At 36.6% G+C, this 17,301-nt stretch overlaps 3 protein-coding genes across 6 annotated transcripts in view; 2 read left to right on the forward strand and 1 right to left on the reverse strand.

Moving 5' to 3' along the window:
- The first annotated feature begins 1,142 nt into the window (after positions 1-1,142).
- On the forward strand, positions 1,143-9,679 carry LOC143918592 (uncharacterized). The gene is made up of 6 exons (XM_077440535.1): positions 1,143-1,477; positions 1,742-1,913; positions 2,010-2,125; positions 4,128-4,275; positions 4,363-4,484; positions 4,551-9,679. Exons 1-6 carry the CDS (start codon positions 1,429-1,431, stop codon positions 5,177-5,179), a joined length of 1,236 nt encoding a protein of 411 aa, XP_077296661.1. The 5' UTR covers positions 1,143-1,428; the 3' UTR covers positions 5,180-9,679.
- A 1,217-nt stretch (positions 9,680-10,896) lies between these two features.
- RnrS (ribonucleoside-diphosphate reductase subunit M2) lies at positions 10,897-15,603 on the forward strand. Of its 4 annotated transcripts, none has more exons than XM_077440552.1 (7): positions 10,897-11,192; positions 12,707-12,876; positions 13,866-14,102; positions 14,181-14,416; positions 14,486-14,714; positions 14,793-15,011; positions 15,085-15,603. In XM_077440552.1, the coding sequence occupies exons 2-7, from the start codon at positions 12,748-12,750 to the stop codon at positions 15,235-15,237; spliced, it is 1,203 nt and encodes a 400-aa protein (XP_077296678.1). In that variant the 5' UTR covers positions 10,897-11,192; positions 12,707-12,747; the 3' UTR covers positions 15,238-15,603. The 4 variants fall into 4 exon arrangements, with proteins under 4 accessions (XP_077296678.1, XP_077296685.1, XP_077296692.1 ...); XM_077440559.1 differs by having other exon boundaries at positions 10,925-11,383; XM_077440566.1 differs by having other exon boundaries at positions 10,942-11,207.
- A 1,630-nt stretch (positions 15,604-17,233) lies between these two features.
- LOC143911840 (coiled-coil domain-containing protein 124) overlaps positions 17,234-17,301 on the reverse strand; it is a 74,815-nt gene continuing 74,747 nt past the window's right edge. The window contains exon 6 of the transcript XR_013260596.1: positions 17,234-17,271. The gene's annotated coding sequence lies outside the window, so the exon portion shown is untranslated. The remainder of the gene's footprint in view (positions 17,272-17,301) is intronic.

The following is a 17,301-nucleotide window of genomic DNA, read 5'->3' on the forward strand; positions in this document are numbered from 1 at the left end:
ATAATTAACTGACGTACTTTGTAACTCCTCTGACAAGGAATTAATTGTTCCGAGAAAAAAATCAGTTAAAATTAAGCAACCAAGACACAATAAAGAACGAATTCGAATTAAAAATCCTCTAGCTTCTGCTTTGTCAGCAGTCTGTGAGGCGATGACTTCCATTACATTAATGATGGATGTAATTCTCATTCTAATTTTTCGAATAGACCGATACCAGTAGGACCACCTGGTATCGACTAATCGTTCTAGTTCTAACACTTCTAGATTATCTCCAATTTGAGCCCGCACAAGCGATTCATGTCTAGGGCCACTAACAAATATGAAGATATGAAGACACAGATCGAATGGGTCTACCTCACGGCACCGAAAGTGAAAAGGTCGAAAAAACAAATATCGTAAGGCTAAGATCGAAAATCGAAAGATCAAAAAAAAAGGGTGCATGGTAAACGGTACTATGTATATATAATATATATCAGTGGCATGCGGTGAAATTATCTTTCTTTTTGTCATACAGCTTTGTTTAATGCGCGCGCGCAGGATACGGGAGGAAAAGCCTGTTCCTCTTGTTTCTATTGTATCCTCCCCTCGCAAATTAAATGAGAATGTACGACGGGGGGAGAGATAGTTTTACCGCACGCCACTGATATATATACTAACCGTTTTTCACATGTATGCATGGTAAACGAACATTTTCGACTTTTTCGCTGTCGACTTTTTTACGGTCACCCAGATCGAATGTATGATAGAATCGGCGATTTCCGGAATATTTATTCAATTCTATTTCTGGCCTAGTCTATACTACTCAAAAGTAACATTAGAAATAACCAACTTCATTTGAATTTATAAATCATATTATTTCATTGATCTTTAAATTCTTACTGTTTTCTAAATTCACACTATTCCAAAACTAAGGGGGGGCAATAGCCCGCCCATGCCCCCCCCCCCCCCCCCAAATGACGTCCCCGGCTGTACAAATACATAAAGCTGTATATATATATATATATATATATATATATATATATATATATATATATATATATATATATATATATATATACAAAAATTATAATGAGGCGTGTAGCCGCTCGAAGACCGTCATACAACGAATATGTTGAATTAGCGTTTTTCTATTTGAACAATTTGGTGACACCCTAAAAATGATGTCAACAGGTACAGACTCCCTCCCCGCACTGGCCCAGCGACGCTACTGCCTATATATTATGATTTAATGATCAGCCCAATTTCCCATTATGCAAAAAGCATCGAGTTCAGTCTTCATGTTGTCAACAGTGACTAATATAAATGTTATATTATAGGCGTGTGTAGTGAACTGGCAACACTGAGTGCGTGGAGGCCGACGAAGAATGTGTCTCTAGCAGTAGCTGTCACTTTACGCTGTCACTTTACGCTGTCACCTGCTGACTGCTGATGATCACCGACTTCCAATCACCAGCCACCATGACTACAACTCCAGAAAGTCAGTTACTCCATCTATCATTAACTTTCAAAAATCATCCGCCTACATATTACATCCCACTGTAAATATTCTTATTTTATTATTCTCTGATCCCCCCCACTCACTAACTCTTACCTGTTACCCTACTCTCACAGACCTATTATTTTTCATTCACAATCATTTATATGGCGTATTCATTCTATTTGCGTCTGCAATGCGATATGTGTCAAACGATACTTCCCAATATATACTTCATAGATGAATATTTATAAATATGTTCCGCAGAAACCTGGAACAAGTTCTTCCTGGACGCTCATTTGCCATCGGAAATCAGCGCGACGTACGCTTTGAAATTCACCGAAAACAGGATTCAGATGAATATGCTGCTCGATTTGAACAAGGACTATTTGAAAGAGATGGACATTACTTGTACGGGTGATGTTATATCGATTTTAAGGTATGTTTCATTTGTAATTTGAACACTTGTACAAATATTGCACACTTATCGAATGTCGTCACTCTTAATATTTATTATACGTATCTTGATTTGTAGACATGCTAAACGTGTACACGAAGAGGCGTCCAGAGATAGAGTGTTAGGCATGGCTAGTCCCAAAATCCCGATAGCGACCGTTGCTGCTAGAATGGAACAACAAAAAAATTCAACAAGTACATTTACATTACTAACCTGTAACGTTTTTAATATACGGTAATATTCAGGGCCTCAGAGAAAATGCGAGACCCAGGCCAACCCCCTCCCCCCTCTTGCCTTTTTCAAATTCCAAAACAATGGGAGAGAAAAAATATGTTACGAAAATAAAAAAATTACTAGTTTTCTTAGAAAAATTATTTAACAAAAGCTTTTTGTGTCTTTCAGATATTATGGGGGGGGGGGCTAGAGTAAAGTTCCAGAGCCTGGAATACTCGAGGGGTCCCGTGTCCGAGGGACATCCAACTGACCGATATTGATATTTTATATTATTCTACATAAATATACATTCTTATGCAATTGTTTTAAAACATAACAACCAAAAATACATATAGGTATTTTTACAAGGCTCTTCTATATTTCACTTCGCTCATCGGTCTGACAATATATTATTCTAATAATTTTTCGCATATTATAAATATATCTGAAAGATCTTATTTTTACTTTGTTGTAGGGCCCGGAATTAATTTTTCCCAGGGCCCGAGACTCCTATCAGCACCCTGAGCGTCGCCAGTCTAGTTTAGTCGCTCTTGATTCATTATTGATTGTAGAAAATTTTTAATCCTATGCAATACACTAGTTGATCTTCCTCCTTCTGCTACACTCACAGGCAAGGTTAAAAAATTTCGAAACATAATCGCTATATTAGGTAACATTTCAGAACCCCGTATTGATAACACTGTTCGAAAAATAACGACCTTTTTTTTGGTTCAGAGACGAGATATGACTTTTCTTATAGATATATGCCCAGTAAACACGAATCTAGTAATAAAAAATGTTGATTGGCTCGAGATTCGGAGATATATGTGTTTTTTAAATCGCGCGATTTTTCTATATCTTGGTGTTGTTAGGTCGATATCTCAAAATATCTCAATTTCCTGTTCAAGATGAATATTGGAATCTATATTTTGTTATTAATCCACAAGAATAGTCGAAATATGATTTTTCTAATTGGAATTTTATTTAATTCTCATATAAAGATAATTTAATATATTATCCCTATTAATTGAATTCAGATTCGAGTAAATACTAGTACGAGCTTTTTGCTCGCAATTTTACCGATTTAAAGTTCAGCACTCTTCCCCTTTTAAACGAAAACAAAAAATAGTGTGGTCAAAACAGTGGGAAAAAATCCCAAGTGAAAATACGTACTTTTGACTTTTGATTTGAACTGGACGACTACTTAGAGATATGTCAAAGTTGAAAAGTACTACAAATGGAAGATAAAATACCCGACTATAGATTCCAATATTCATTTTGAACAGGAAATTGACAGATTTTGAGACATCGACCGAACAACACCAAGATATATAAAAAAATTAAGAAGCAATGACACTTGGATCAAAAGGATAAAAGAAGCTGATAAACGAATCAAATTTTAGACCAGAGAGAGCTCAGATATTAGAATATATTTTGCTGTCAACTGGTAAGAAGCCCTGCGCTGCAAACGATTGCAAACCAAGCACCCGCATGCTCATTTCATTCTTTTGTCTCGGCTTTTGCCATTTTAAACTTGCCAGAAAGATCCAACTCAATTTTAAGAATTGCCAATCATCAATGTACATCGAAATGTCATCTGCGCAACCCCATGAATATCTCGTCTTACGTACATGCTGAAATTCAAACAGTTAAAATGCAATCGAAAGAGCATGCAGGCTGGTGGTTTGCAATCATTTGGAACAACACCAAGATATATAAAAATCGCGCGATTTAAAAAACACATATATCTCTGAATCTCTAGCCAATCAACATTTTTTATTACCAGATTCGTGTTTAGTGGGCATAGATCTATAAGATAAGTCATATCTCGTCTCTGAACCATTTTTCGTGTTGAACAGTGTAATTTATTTAAATAATTCTGCAGAAAAATTCTTTTAAATTACAAGGCCCATGCGAGCTTCCCTCTCACCCTCTGATATTGCCTGGTAATATTAATAATATATTTGTTGGAATGTTTTGCAGCAACTCCTCGAATACCAAATTCCAAATCACGGAACTCAGTTGTTATCAAACAATCTTCTATTGTTGAGACCAACACTATAAAAGAGAGGCTAGGAGAAATTCGTTCAAAAGCGACAAAAAGAAAAATTCATCCACCTATAATAACAGAGTAAATTAATTGCATTATATTTTAAAATATGTACATATATCTATTTCTTAATCATTATTAATATTATATTTATATTCTATGATTTAGTTTGGAGGCTGAGTCGGAAGCTTTCCCTGTAAATGAATCATTTGTTTCGAAATTAAAAAGAATTTCATTACAACAGGGTGATGTTCATAATTTGCAAACTGCAACTTTAAATAAAGAGAAAGGTATAGAAATATTTGCATATTTTTTTGTTTACTTGATTTATTTTTATTCTTTTGTCTTATTTTTAGAAGAATCAATGAGAGGCAGCACTAATGTATTTACACGCTTGGGATCAAGTGAAGAAACAGGATATAGTCATCCTGAAATATCTGTCAAACAACAACAGTCATCTGCCATGCAAAAAAATGTTTTCGCTAGATTAGGCGGTTTTAAAGGACCTGATATACCATTGACGAAAACTATTATCAACTCTAATGAATTGTTAGAACAAAAAAATGTATTTAAAGAAGCTGTTCCAAAAAAAATTGTCATTAAAACAAACGGCAAAGTCAGAAGTCTAAGTAATGTTCCATCTAGTGGAAGTATGCGGGCTGATAAAGTCCCATTAAATATAAAGCAGAGATTGCCCGTTTCGAATACTCAAAGAAAGAGCGTTAAGTTTTCACCACACGTCGATTTTAAAGTAATAGAAAAGCGCTCGAAAAATTCGTTAATTCAGAAGTCACTCGTACCAAGTGTACTAACTCACATTAAAACAACCCCAACAAGGGATGTTATGAAAATTAGCGTACCTTCAATCAAAAACAATAATGTAAAATCACGGCTTGGTAATTTTGTCCCTCGCCGCAGTAACAATATGAAAGAAATCCGCGTGTTTGACAGATTAGGTTTAACATCAAGGCACACCGTCTTGTAATGTCAATCGTGTGTTGTGCCATTTTTATTTGCATTTCAAAGTAACGATTATTAAGAATAAATTAAAACAAAAGAATTTATTCAATCAAGACTATCGTAAAAGCAATATTTTTGTTTCAACTTTAATGTAAATATAAATTATTCAAGTTATGAAATTAGTAAAACATAATACAATGTATATCATTTTGAACTTTTAAAAATATGTAATCATCGATAAGTGCAAATTAAAAAATAAATATATGTTTTCCTGCTAATATAACGTTTGTGTTAAAATTATTTATTTTTCTTACTAAAACATTTAATTAAAAAGTTTATAAATTGTTTTTTTTTTTCACTTTTAATGCTGTGCGCTAACGTCATAAATAATGACGTTTTTTTTGTATTGAAATGTACCAGAACCTTTTTTGTGGTTGAAGACTTCTTTGTAAAACTTGAAAATTGGGCCCCCTTATTTTTATTTTTTTTTTGATCATAATTTAGCACATTTCAAATCTTTTTTTTTTCAAATGTTTTATGAACCATATTTAATGATCATTACCAACTTGTAACTAGAAATCATGACGGTGGGTAACTTTTGAAATATGTGAAAATTTCAAAACGGTTGAAAATTAAGAAAATCTTGTTTAGTAAAATAAGTACCAGTTTTAATTACAAAATCTCTTATAAAATTTTTCTCATTTCTTAAAATCTCATTTTAATTTGGTGGTGCATTCACTTTCACTTCATCATTAGAAAAATGTTATTCATTAAGAAGCATTTTGTTTTACAAAACGGTACAACATGAAATATGGTTATAAATTTAGGCATTCTGATTTCTTGAGAAATTTTAATGAATGTAAAAATATATGTATGTATGTAATTATATTACAATATATCGGAGGCAATAAATCCTTGTTTTGAAAATATCGAATTGTTGAGTATCCGAAAAGGGCCGAATATATGTATTCCAATATCGAATATTCAATTGGAATCCCTAATAAGGACGGATAGAATAATAGAAAATTACTAAAAAAATTTTGCCATTCGAATACTTTTGACCTAACATGAAAGTATGCATATTTTCAAACGTCTGTTATTTTATATGACTATTTATATAGTCAACTTCACAAAATAAAAGACAATTTTAGAAAATAAATAATTCTAAAGGACAAAGTTGTGAAATGAATAACTGTCCTTTTAAATATCAAACGTATGGTCACCGTAAGTATAGTTAACACTCGTAAAATTAATAGTAATCAATTAAAAGAAATGTTGGTAATAATATTTTAACTTCTCGATTTCATTTTTGCAAATTTTCTTGTATGTAAATATCCTTCATATTGTAACGTATACTAAACAGAGCCGCCGAGTAACTGCGAGCGGATTAAGACGGGTAGACGTCCTGAGAGACCGTGAGACCGGTGTAAGTGGTTTTAGGGATTAGCGACGAGCTAAGTGCATGAAAGCTAAACAATAATTGCACTTCTCATACCGTGGGAATACATATCCGAATACGTGACTATACTGTAGGTAAACAGATTAGACGTCCTGAGAGATCTACCCCTTATAAGGCGGTACGTAGGCGATATCAGGTCAGTCTGGATTGAACACTAGCAATACGTGTAACTCCTTAATCATCAATAAATGCTGTGAAACGACTGTTGGCCTTTTCTTGGATCCTCCACCCACCCCTACGCAACACTGGTGTCAGAAGTGGGATCCAAGATGGGCCGTGGAACAAAGTCACCAGCGAAGGAAGAGAAGCTACAGCGAAGCCATCTTCGGGAGCTGTAGGAGAGAGTTCGAGCCATGGAGACACGAAACAAAAAAATGCAGTTTTCACTGCAACACACAGAATCGGTCATCACATTCTCGTCTGTCGAATTGCAGTTATCACTGCAACTCGACTTTGACATTATCGGCGGTGGCCGCCAAGAAGTCATCGGGATGACGGAAGGAGGTTACGAAACGGGAGGTTTCGTACAAGTGCTGCCGGGAGAGGACAACTTGAGGCGTTGTCAAGGGCAACATCGGAGAGCAGCATCCGGCAATTGCAGAGTCATCCAAAGGGCGACCGAGACGAGGGCAGTTCGCCAATTCGCCGCAAGTAGCAATAATTAGCGGCTGTAGGTGACGACGATCCACGGGAAAGCATCGTCGTCAGAAGAGGAGTGGAGATCAGGAATGGGGAGGAGCAAGAATTCATCGGGATGACGGAGGGAGGTTGCGAAACGGGAGGTTTCGTGCAGGTGCTGCCGGGAGAGGACAACTTGAGGCGTTGTCAAGGGCAGCATCGGAGAGCGGCATCCGGCAGTTGCAGAGTGGTCCAAAGGGCGACCGGGACGAGGGCAGTTCGCCAATTCGCCGCAAGTGGCAGGAATTAGCGGCTGTAGGTGGCGTCGATCCACGGGAGGGCGTCGTCGTCAGAAGAGGAGCGGAGATCGACTACAACTGAGAGATGTCGATTACAAGCCACTATTCCCTTCAACTGTTTGTTGAGGGCAGATGTCAACGAACTGAAAAAAAAATCTAATTGGAAACTAGTCGAGTCTAATTGGAAGAGTCGGAAAGTAAACGGATTGAAATGGAATTCAATCGGAACCATGCAACGGCAGAGAGGCATATTTATCAGATTGGATAAATGTTGGTTGGTCAGTCGGCGGAGTCAATCAAGTCACTTTTGGGAGGATAGAGGCACCGCTTCAGAGGGAATGGCAACGGAAGCACGTTCTGGGTGGAACGTTGGTCTGCAGCAAGATGCTGGGCCACATGAGAGGAAGACGGGGCCACCGCAACAAATTTGGACGTTGGGGAAACGAGCGACTTGGATCAACCACGTGAGGGCATTTGAAACCGAAGAAACGCCAGATCGCGACTTCAACGAGAGAGAGTGGAACAATTGATATACGTCAACATCGAAAAAAATCTAGTTGGAAACTAGTGGAAACACGAGTACCTGAAAAAATACATGGACAGTTGCAGCAGTGTTTAGATCATCTCGCAGATGTAACGGGAAAATACATCAGAAAGAAATGGATTTCAGTTGGGTCAATGGAACGGAAAAGAAGCACATTCAACAGAGTGGCAGACTGTTGGGTGCATATTTACCAAGGTCAATGGAACGGAAAAGAAACACAACCAGCAGAGTGGCAGACTGAGGTGTGCACATTTTCCAGGGTCAAGGGAACGGAAAAGAAGCACCACCAGCAGAGTGGCAGACTGAGGGGTGCACATTTTCCAGGGTCAACCGTCACTTTTGTGAGGATGGTGGCGATTCTTGTGGGACATGGCTTTGGAGCACGTTCTGGGTTGAACGTTGGTCTGCAGCAAGATGCTGGGCCACATGACAGAGGAACACTGGGCCACCGTAGCAAATTTGGACGATGGTGACACGAGAGACATGGACCAAGTCACTTTTGTGAGGATGGGAGCCATTCTTGTGGGACATGGCTTTGGAGCACGTTCTGGGTTGAACGTTGGTCTGCAGCAGGATGCTGGACCACATGACAGGAATACGGGGCTGCCATAGCAAATTTGGACTTTGGTGATACGAGCAACATGGACCAAACACGTGAGAAAATTTTGGACCGAAGAGCTGACAAAGAATGATTTCCAAATGTAAAACATCGGATGACTAATTTTAGGGGATTAGAAATATAACTGTAATTGTTTCCATTGTAAAGGTGACGTAAAGTGAAGTGTAATGAAAGTTTTATGTAATTGTTTCCATTGTAAAGGTGACGTAAATTGAAGTTTAACGAAAGTTAATGTAATTGTTTCCATTGTAAAGGTGACGTAAAATGAAGTGTAATGTAATTGTTTACATTGTAAAGGTGTCGTAAATTGAAGTTTAACGAAAGTTTTCATGTAATTGTTTCCATTGTAAAGGTGACGTAAATCGTAGTGTAACGAAATTTTAAATGTTTTTGTTTACATTGTAAAGGTGTCGTAAATTGAAGTTTAACGAAGGTTTAATGTAATTGTTTAAATTGTAAAGGTGACGTTAATCTAACTGTAACAGAATTTAAATTGTAAAGGTAACGTTAATGTAACGGTAATAGATTTTAAATGTCATTGTTTCCATTGTAACTGTAAAGATAACGACTGTAATGGTAAATGTAACTGTGACTGATATCGAAGATAAATGTAACTACTGCAGATTTATCAGTTATGATTTGTTGGTCAATCGGGACGATTTGACCTAAGTGGGGGGCAATGTAACGTATACTAAACAGAGCCGCCGAGTAACTGCGAGCGGATTAAGACGGGTAGACGTCCTGAGAGACCGTGAGACCGGTGTAAGTGGTTTTAGGGATTAGCGACGAGCTAAGTGCATGAAAGCTAAACAATAATTGCACTTCTCATACCGTGGGAATACGTGACTATACTGTAGGTAAACAGATTAGACGTCCTGAGAGATCTACCCCTTATAAGGCGGTACGTAGGCGATATCAGGTCAGTCTGGATTGAACACTAGCAATACGTGTAACTCCTTAATCATCAATAAATGCTGTGAAACGACTGTTGGCCTTTTCTTGGATCCTCCACCCACCCCTACGCAACAATATTATGCGCTCATTGATTTTCAAAATCACTATTCGAACGCTTTAAATTAACTGTTACCTGTGAATTATGAAATTATTCAAAAAAGTTCTAATCACAAATATGTATAGTAAGTAAGTAAGGTAATGATGTTTTTCGAATTTATAACCAGGATTTTTTTAAATTTAAATTATTTAAAACGTTAATGAACATTTAAGAATCATAGATACACATTTATGACAGTAAATAACCGAGTGGAAGCTAAAAAAAGCCTATAAAAATCAATTACAATGTTTATAAACAGGCGTGCGTGTGTGCATCTGTTGATGCCACCACCACTCTCCCCCCCCCCCCCCTCACATTTTTACTATATTCAATTTCATGAAAAAGTTCATTTTGTCGACTGCTTTTATAAAATTCTACACATGACTGGTTAAAATTATATTTAGTGATAAGAATTTTAACATTTTAAGGTTTCAACATTCAATTGCGTTCATTCAAGTCGTTCGGCAAATGCATTTGTTCCTAGTAAACAAATACAATTAATTCATTAATTCAATTAAATTTTTCTATACTTTTGGAAGATTTCAATCAGTCCATCTATTAGATAAAAAAAAGCGTGCTGGTTTTATTTCACAACTTACCAAGACAAGTAGGTATCCAAAAAAACCACTACTTTACTGGTAAAAGCAGTACGAATGGTCACCTTGACCTAGCCACTGAACCAAAAATTATTGTATGTCCAAATCCATGTGTGGAAAATGGGTGACCGTCACCGCACCGAATGTTAAAAAGTCGAAAATGTTCGTTTACCATGCATACATATGAAAAACGGTTAGTATATGTATGTACATATATATCAGTAGCGTGTGGTAAAACTCCCACTCCCCCCCGTCGTACATCCTCGCTTAATTTGCGCGAGCAGGATACAATAGGAACAAGAAGAACAGGCTTTTCCTCTCGTACTGCGCCCGCACATCAAACAAGGCTGTATGACAAAAAGAGAGATAATTTCACCGCATGCCACTGATATACATATATTACATATATACATAGTACCGTTTACCATGCACCCTTTTTTTTTATCTTTCGACTTAAGAGGGCTGTACACCCGAAGCCTTAATTTTGTTGCATATATCCGTAACCTCCATGGAATTGTCATGCTACAACTCGCCACCGGTGTCGCGTCGATAGCTCACACACACACACTAACAGACATTTGTTTACGTTTTTACATTTGACATTTGACGTGTGTGCATTCATACCGCGACATATATAATCCATTAATCAGTCAATCAGTCATTCAGTCACTTTGCTTCGAAGCCGCTGATATAGCTGAACGCATATCTAACATCTACTGCCCCTCCTCTATCAAGTCCAACTTTTATAAAGAATACAAACATAACCCCCTGGGTTCCACATCAGATGACGCCTTATCCATAAAGCTTTTTGCCGGGATGGATTTCATTGTATGCTGGTCTAACAAATTCAAGGTGGATCGTTTCCAAGTGATTTCAATGCTATTTTCATAGTATAGTGGATGTGGTGGAGGCAGTTATCATATATAATGCAATTGTCCGACCACATTTTATGTGTTGTGGATCTTTTCTGTAGGCTAGGCTAAGATAGGCTACAAACATTACAGAATAGAGCCACGAAGAGTATCTTAGATGCACCTAAATAGGTATATTAGTATAAGATCCGTGTTAAAGTATTTTATAAATTTGATGATACTCTGAAAATATATATGTCGGTTTTTATTTATAAGTTAGATAAGAAAATGTTACCTAGGTATTTCGATAGATATTTTATTAGAGGTATGGGGGAAGGCGAGTGCAACAGTGACGGTGTTGTTTATTCTGACAAAGAGAATGCTTCCCGCAAAACGGTGACTGACCGTGCATCGCATTGGTACTGCCAGAACCCCGGCGGTCACCACAGAGGGTTACATTGACATAAATATAGCATTAAAGGTAGCAATAAATCACAGAATTTACTTATAATAAGCTGCCAGATGAAATTACAAATATACTTGTAATATTGATAATTGAGTTCATGTATATATATAGAGTGAATGCGACAATATATATCAATATAAATATATATATATATATATATATATATATATATATATATATATATATATATATATATATATATATATATTGTGTGAATGCGACAGTTTCACTTCGACCAGATAATACGTATTTTAAATCGACAAAATCGAGGTTTCGTATTCTCCTATTTTCTCCTTCAAAACTGGACCAATTTTTAAAAAAATTTCATCGTTATGAGAACGATATTTTCTGTGCAACTAAGCGCGTATTTTTTTTTTTAAATCGACCCTTAAATAAGCACGCTGGACTCTTTTCGTGGGTGTAAAAAGGAGGCGATTTTATAGATGTTTGGGGGCTCCTAGCTCCTATAAAAAATAACTAATCAAAAAAATAAAACGATAGATGCATCCCAATGGTGGATATCCATAGCATATTAAAAAATAATTTCACTAGTGCCATAATTGAGGAAGGGAGAAGTGTAATACACTTGTATGGACAAGGCGCTGGTGTCCAGCCCTCTTAAGATCTTTCGATCTTTGTCTTCCGATATTTGCGTTTTCGGGCTTTTCACTTTCGGTCCCATGAGGTAGACTCGTGGAAAATAATGAAGGTTGTGTAAATAAAATATAAACCTAGGTACAACGAAGTAATAATAAATTGAAATTGGCAATGGATATCAAAAGACTAATAATGGCGAAAGCACGGTTTCATTCATTTTAAATTTATCATATTATGGCTATAAATCATATTATTGAGGCTTAAAAAGAACCATCATGTGATTGGTCGACGAATAGCAGTTTTTTTATAGCGCGAAAAACGTTTTCATTGATTTTTACATCAAAGCTTTATTTTAACTGTCAATTATATGGTTTTTTTACTATAATAATAAAATACTCTTTCACATGTATTATCTTTGAATCTGAAATATTGAGTAAAAGTGTCAAAAGCAGTTGGCGCCATCAAGACGGTTGGTTGACAGCTGGTATATTTGATGTCCCGCTCAAACAGCAAGCCATTGACTCCTTCGGTCTGGAAGTGCTCGGACGCCCTTCTAATCATGTCTCTTCATTCTGCTGATAAGGAGAATGTCCTGAAGGATTTGAACGGGATACACATCAAGGTAAGTTCATATTATTCGGACATAACCTGGAATAGCTCAATTCGATGAATCTCAATTGCTGACTTGGTCACCAGACCATAGTTTTCAACCATTGTTGCCAACTCTTCATCCAGAGATTTATCCATATCATTAACCGTTTCTATTGTATCTTAATTTTTTAATATTTAAAAAAAAATACGGTGACTCATTCGCCTTTTTCATTGTGTGATATCTGAAGATTCATTTGAAGATCTCGTCGAGCTGTCCTTAGTAAATGGTGTGTAGAAAACATAAGCAATATACTAAAAAAAGTATCGTTTAAAAGACAGACGAAATCTTTATCCAAAATATCGGTAAATTAATTTTTAAAAATATATGTTTTTATTGGTTAAGCTTGACTTTTTTCCAAGGGGTTTATCGATAATATTCCTAAATAATAATACCCAGAAAAGATATTACAAAACTATTGTTTTCACCTTTACTTATAAAAACGCTGACTGCCTTTACCAGCGCTCTATTTCGCTATATTATTATTGATTTTGGTTTTATTATTGATTTTACTTTAATTAGGCAATTGAATTTGAGTTGGTAAAAAATAATCAATAGCATTTTTTTTGAATTAGTTCAAAACTGGCAAAAAAGCAATAAAAACTGCTCTTAAACTTATTGATGTGGGTATTTTCAGAAGTTTCGTGCTGGAGATAAGGGACCTGGTATTCTTTGTGAGATTTTATTCAAATAAACTCTAAATTCTAATTGTGCTTGATTCCATTTATTACGTAGATTTATTTGAATTTGAACGTTAACTGCGATAATTTTCCTAAGAGCACTCGATACAATGTAATTAGTGTGTATATTTCAACAATGCAATGTATGTAATTCACCTTGAATTATATTTATAAACAGACTTGTTATCAGTTGCACTTGCCAAAGTGACTTACAATGTTGTTGGAGTTTATTAATTTGTGCATTTTCTTTTTGAGTGCTAATTTTGTATAAAATGATTTCAGTCTCCCAAAAAACAAAATGGTAGTTTCCAAGCTGAAGACCAAGATATGAAACCGGCAGTAGAAGAAAACGAAATTACTCGTACGGATCTGACTAAGTTTGACCCGCAACTAGAGCCACTATTGCAAGAGAATCCCAGACGTTTCGTTGTTTTCCCGATTAAATATCCGGATATTTGGAAAATGTATAAAAAGGCAGAGGCCTCATTTTGGACTGTTGAAGAAGTTGACTTATCTAAGGTTTGTAATTGGCACGTTCATCTGTCTAAAATGGAAATATTAAATACACATTGTCAATGTAATGTAATTATGTTTCAGGATTTATCTGATTGGGAAAAGCTTAAGGACTCTGAAAAGCATTTCATTTCTCATGTTTTGGCATTCTTTGCTGCGTCGGATGGCATCGTTAACGAAAACCTCCTGGAAAGATTTTCACAAGAAGTTCAAGTCACCGAAGCTAGATGCTTCTATGGTTTTCAAATCGCTATGGAAAATGTTCACTCCGAAATGTATTCGTTGCTAATAGAGACTTACATAAGGGATCCCACTGAGCGGTTAGTCGAATTTTTTATATAAAAAATGTGAGTTTCTTGATTTTCTCAATTCATAATTTATTGTTTCAGAGAGTTCTTGTTCAATGCCATTGAAACACTACCTTGTGTCAAAAAGAAGGCAGATTGGGCTCTACAATGGATTGGCAGTCAATCTGCTACATTTGGTGAACGAATTATAGCTTTTGCCGCTGTTGAAGGGATATTCTTTTCAGGCAGTTTTGCGTCTATATTTTGGCTTAAAAAACGCGGACTTATGCCTGGCTTAACATTCAGCAACGAATTAATATCCCGTGATGAGGTGACCTTCAATTCATTTTTTTATATATAAATATGTATAATTCCAATGAGCTATTTTAACTTTCTAAATACTTTGCAGGGCCTTCATTGTGATTTTGCGTGTCTAATGTTCAAACATCTAATTCAAAAGCCGTCCAAACAACGTGTTTTAGATATAATCAAAGATGCTGTTTTAATTGAACAGGAGTTCTTAACAGACGCTCTTCCTGTGAGACTTCTTGGAATGAATTGCGAGTTAATGTCTCAATATATTGAATTTGTGGCTGATAGATTGCTGTTAGATCTTGGATGTCCAAAAGTAAACGAAATCTTTTTTATTTTATTTTTTCTTTAAAATAATGTCTTTATTTATATTATAATGTTTTCTTCAGCACTACAATTCTGCTAATCCATTCAGCTTCATGGAAATGATTTCTCTTGAAGGCAAAACGAATTTCTTCGAGAAGAAAGTTGGAGAATACCAAAAGTGGGGCGTAATGGCAAATCGTATGGACAATGTATTTACTCTAGATGCAGATTTTTAATTAGGAATGTTACCATCTTGGCTCGAATATAAGGCACTTTTACATCCTTATTTTGGAATGCAAATGTGGGATAACTTTTTAATACTTTATGTACAATCTAATATTTTTATGTCTTGAAAATAATTGCCTTATATTCGTGACAATACAGTATTTTGACTTTACTTAAACCAAACTCATTTCCAAACTACAGTATTCCGAAGTGGTGTATGTAATTTTTGTTTGTGGTTAAAAATTCCACATCAGATATTGTGAATTTAATATAATTTTCGTATAAACATATTTAATAATTTATATTTAATGAGGGGATGTATGAGTAAAATATGGAACAATAAATTGTGATTTTTCGTATGTATATATATACAATTATTTATTCTTTTATTTTTGATCCTAGTCGTTATAAAATATGTACATAAATATGTAATACATTTATTCTATGTACAAATTTACAGAAGTGCAGTTCATTGAAATTGTATTAATGCAGCATAATCTATTGATAACCTTTACAGTGAGTTCAAGCAAGGTTCGAAACAAATCTATTATCAATTCCATTACACACGCAAGACCACCTAGTATTTAATGTAATATATGGGGCTGTAGTCGTAGTCATAAAAACGTCACCATCTTCAAAAATTACGAAAATTTAGAAGTATTTATCAAGATTATTTTTCACCATCGGAACTATCAGAATCCATTTAAATGTCCATCATTGACCAAACCGCGCAAAATTGCAGAGTTTCAAAACGATCGGAAGACATTGTTGCCAGGTGGCAAAATTCATCAGGGTTTTTTATACTCTGAGCCATAATGTGATATGGCAGCACTGACGATTTTCTGGCTGTTAAAATCGTCGTACATACAATAAAACAAATGTATTTAATCGAGCAAATAAAGATCCTCTTCAAAGTTTCGATACGGTCAAAACCTTTAAAGGCCTGACCGCACTATGCGACAAACGAACGATCCGACACTTCACTACAGTACGCGACCGAATATTGTTTGTGTTCAGACCAATTGTATCATGGTCGACTTTCGTGGCGTTACGACCAGAAAGCAGGCTTTTGTTTTGGAGAGGAAGCGGCGGATAACGCGCGCTTCCCGTGTTCGAGTCAACTCCTTTGTTCATTCCCGGCTTCGTTCCCACCACCGAGTCACCGGTCAGCTCGGCCTGATCGGCAGACAATACTGGGAGATCACCTCCAATATACGTCCGGTGTGAAGTGAGGAACCCTGGTCTCTCTTCGTCGAAGTGAGACCAGCCACGTGTTGGGTTTGACACAACCTCAAACCCTAACGTGCGTGCTTCTTTGTATACGAACTCCCCTGCTTGCTCTCTGTACATTTAAACTTAAAATACAGTTGCTCACATACAGATTTACAACCTGGTTTCATTATATATAATCTCCCGCCATTTTCCTTCTCCCCACATCATGCTCACGTACGCACGCTGTACGAGAGAGGGAGACAGAGAGAGCCATCAGCAGAGACCAGACCATAGACGACGATCAGCGGGCACCATTGGGGGAAAGCCTCGCCGACGATCTACCGCCGAGCTCTACAAACATCACGTCCAGGTGGCATGTATGAGACATAACGCACTGCGCGACAGTCGCATGGCGTAGAACGACACCGTGCGTCAAAGTTGACTTTCCGACCAACTTTGGCGCAAGGTGTCGTTCGCGACGTGACGCAAATGTCGTTGAGTGGGGGTTGCCTCGCGACAATTATTCTCCTTCATATCGTGACTTTGAAATAGCATGTTGCCATAATCTTTTGGTTTTTCTCGACTGTTCTTCTTCCTCGCATATCAAAGATACTATAATAGCGTCCGTTTCTTCCGTCTAGCTCCGAGGTACCGAACGAATGATTGACATAATTTACTGCATAGTGTCGCATCGCTGTCGTTCAAGTGCGGTTTACCTAATATTGCCGCACACTGTTGCGAAGTGTCGGATCGTACGGTTGACGCATAGTGCGGTCAGACCTTAACCCGCCCTATATATTCTCCAAAAGGTTATTACCGAGAATTTTACAACACTATGCATAGTCAAAAGATTCAGATGAGAT

This window comes from Arctopsyche grandis, chromosome 1 (assembly GCF_051622035.1).
Source record: "Arctopsyche grandis isolate Sample6627 chromosome 1, ASM5162203v2, whole genome shotgun sequence".
NCBI classification, from domain to species: Eukaryota; Metazoa; Arthropoda; class Insecta; order Trichoptera; family Hydropsychidae; genus Arctopsyche; species Arctopsyche grandis.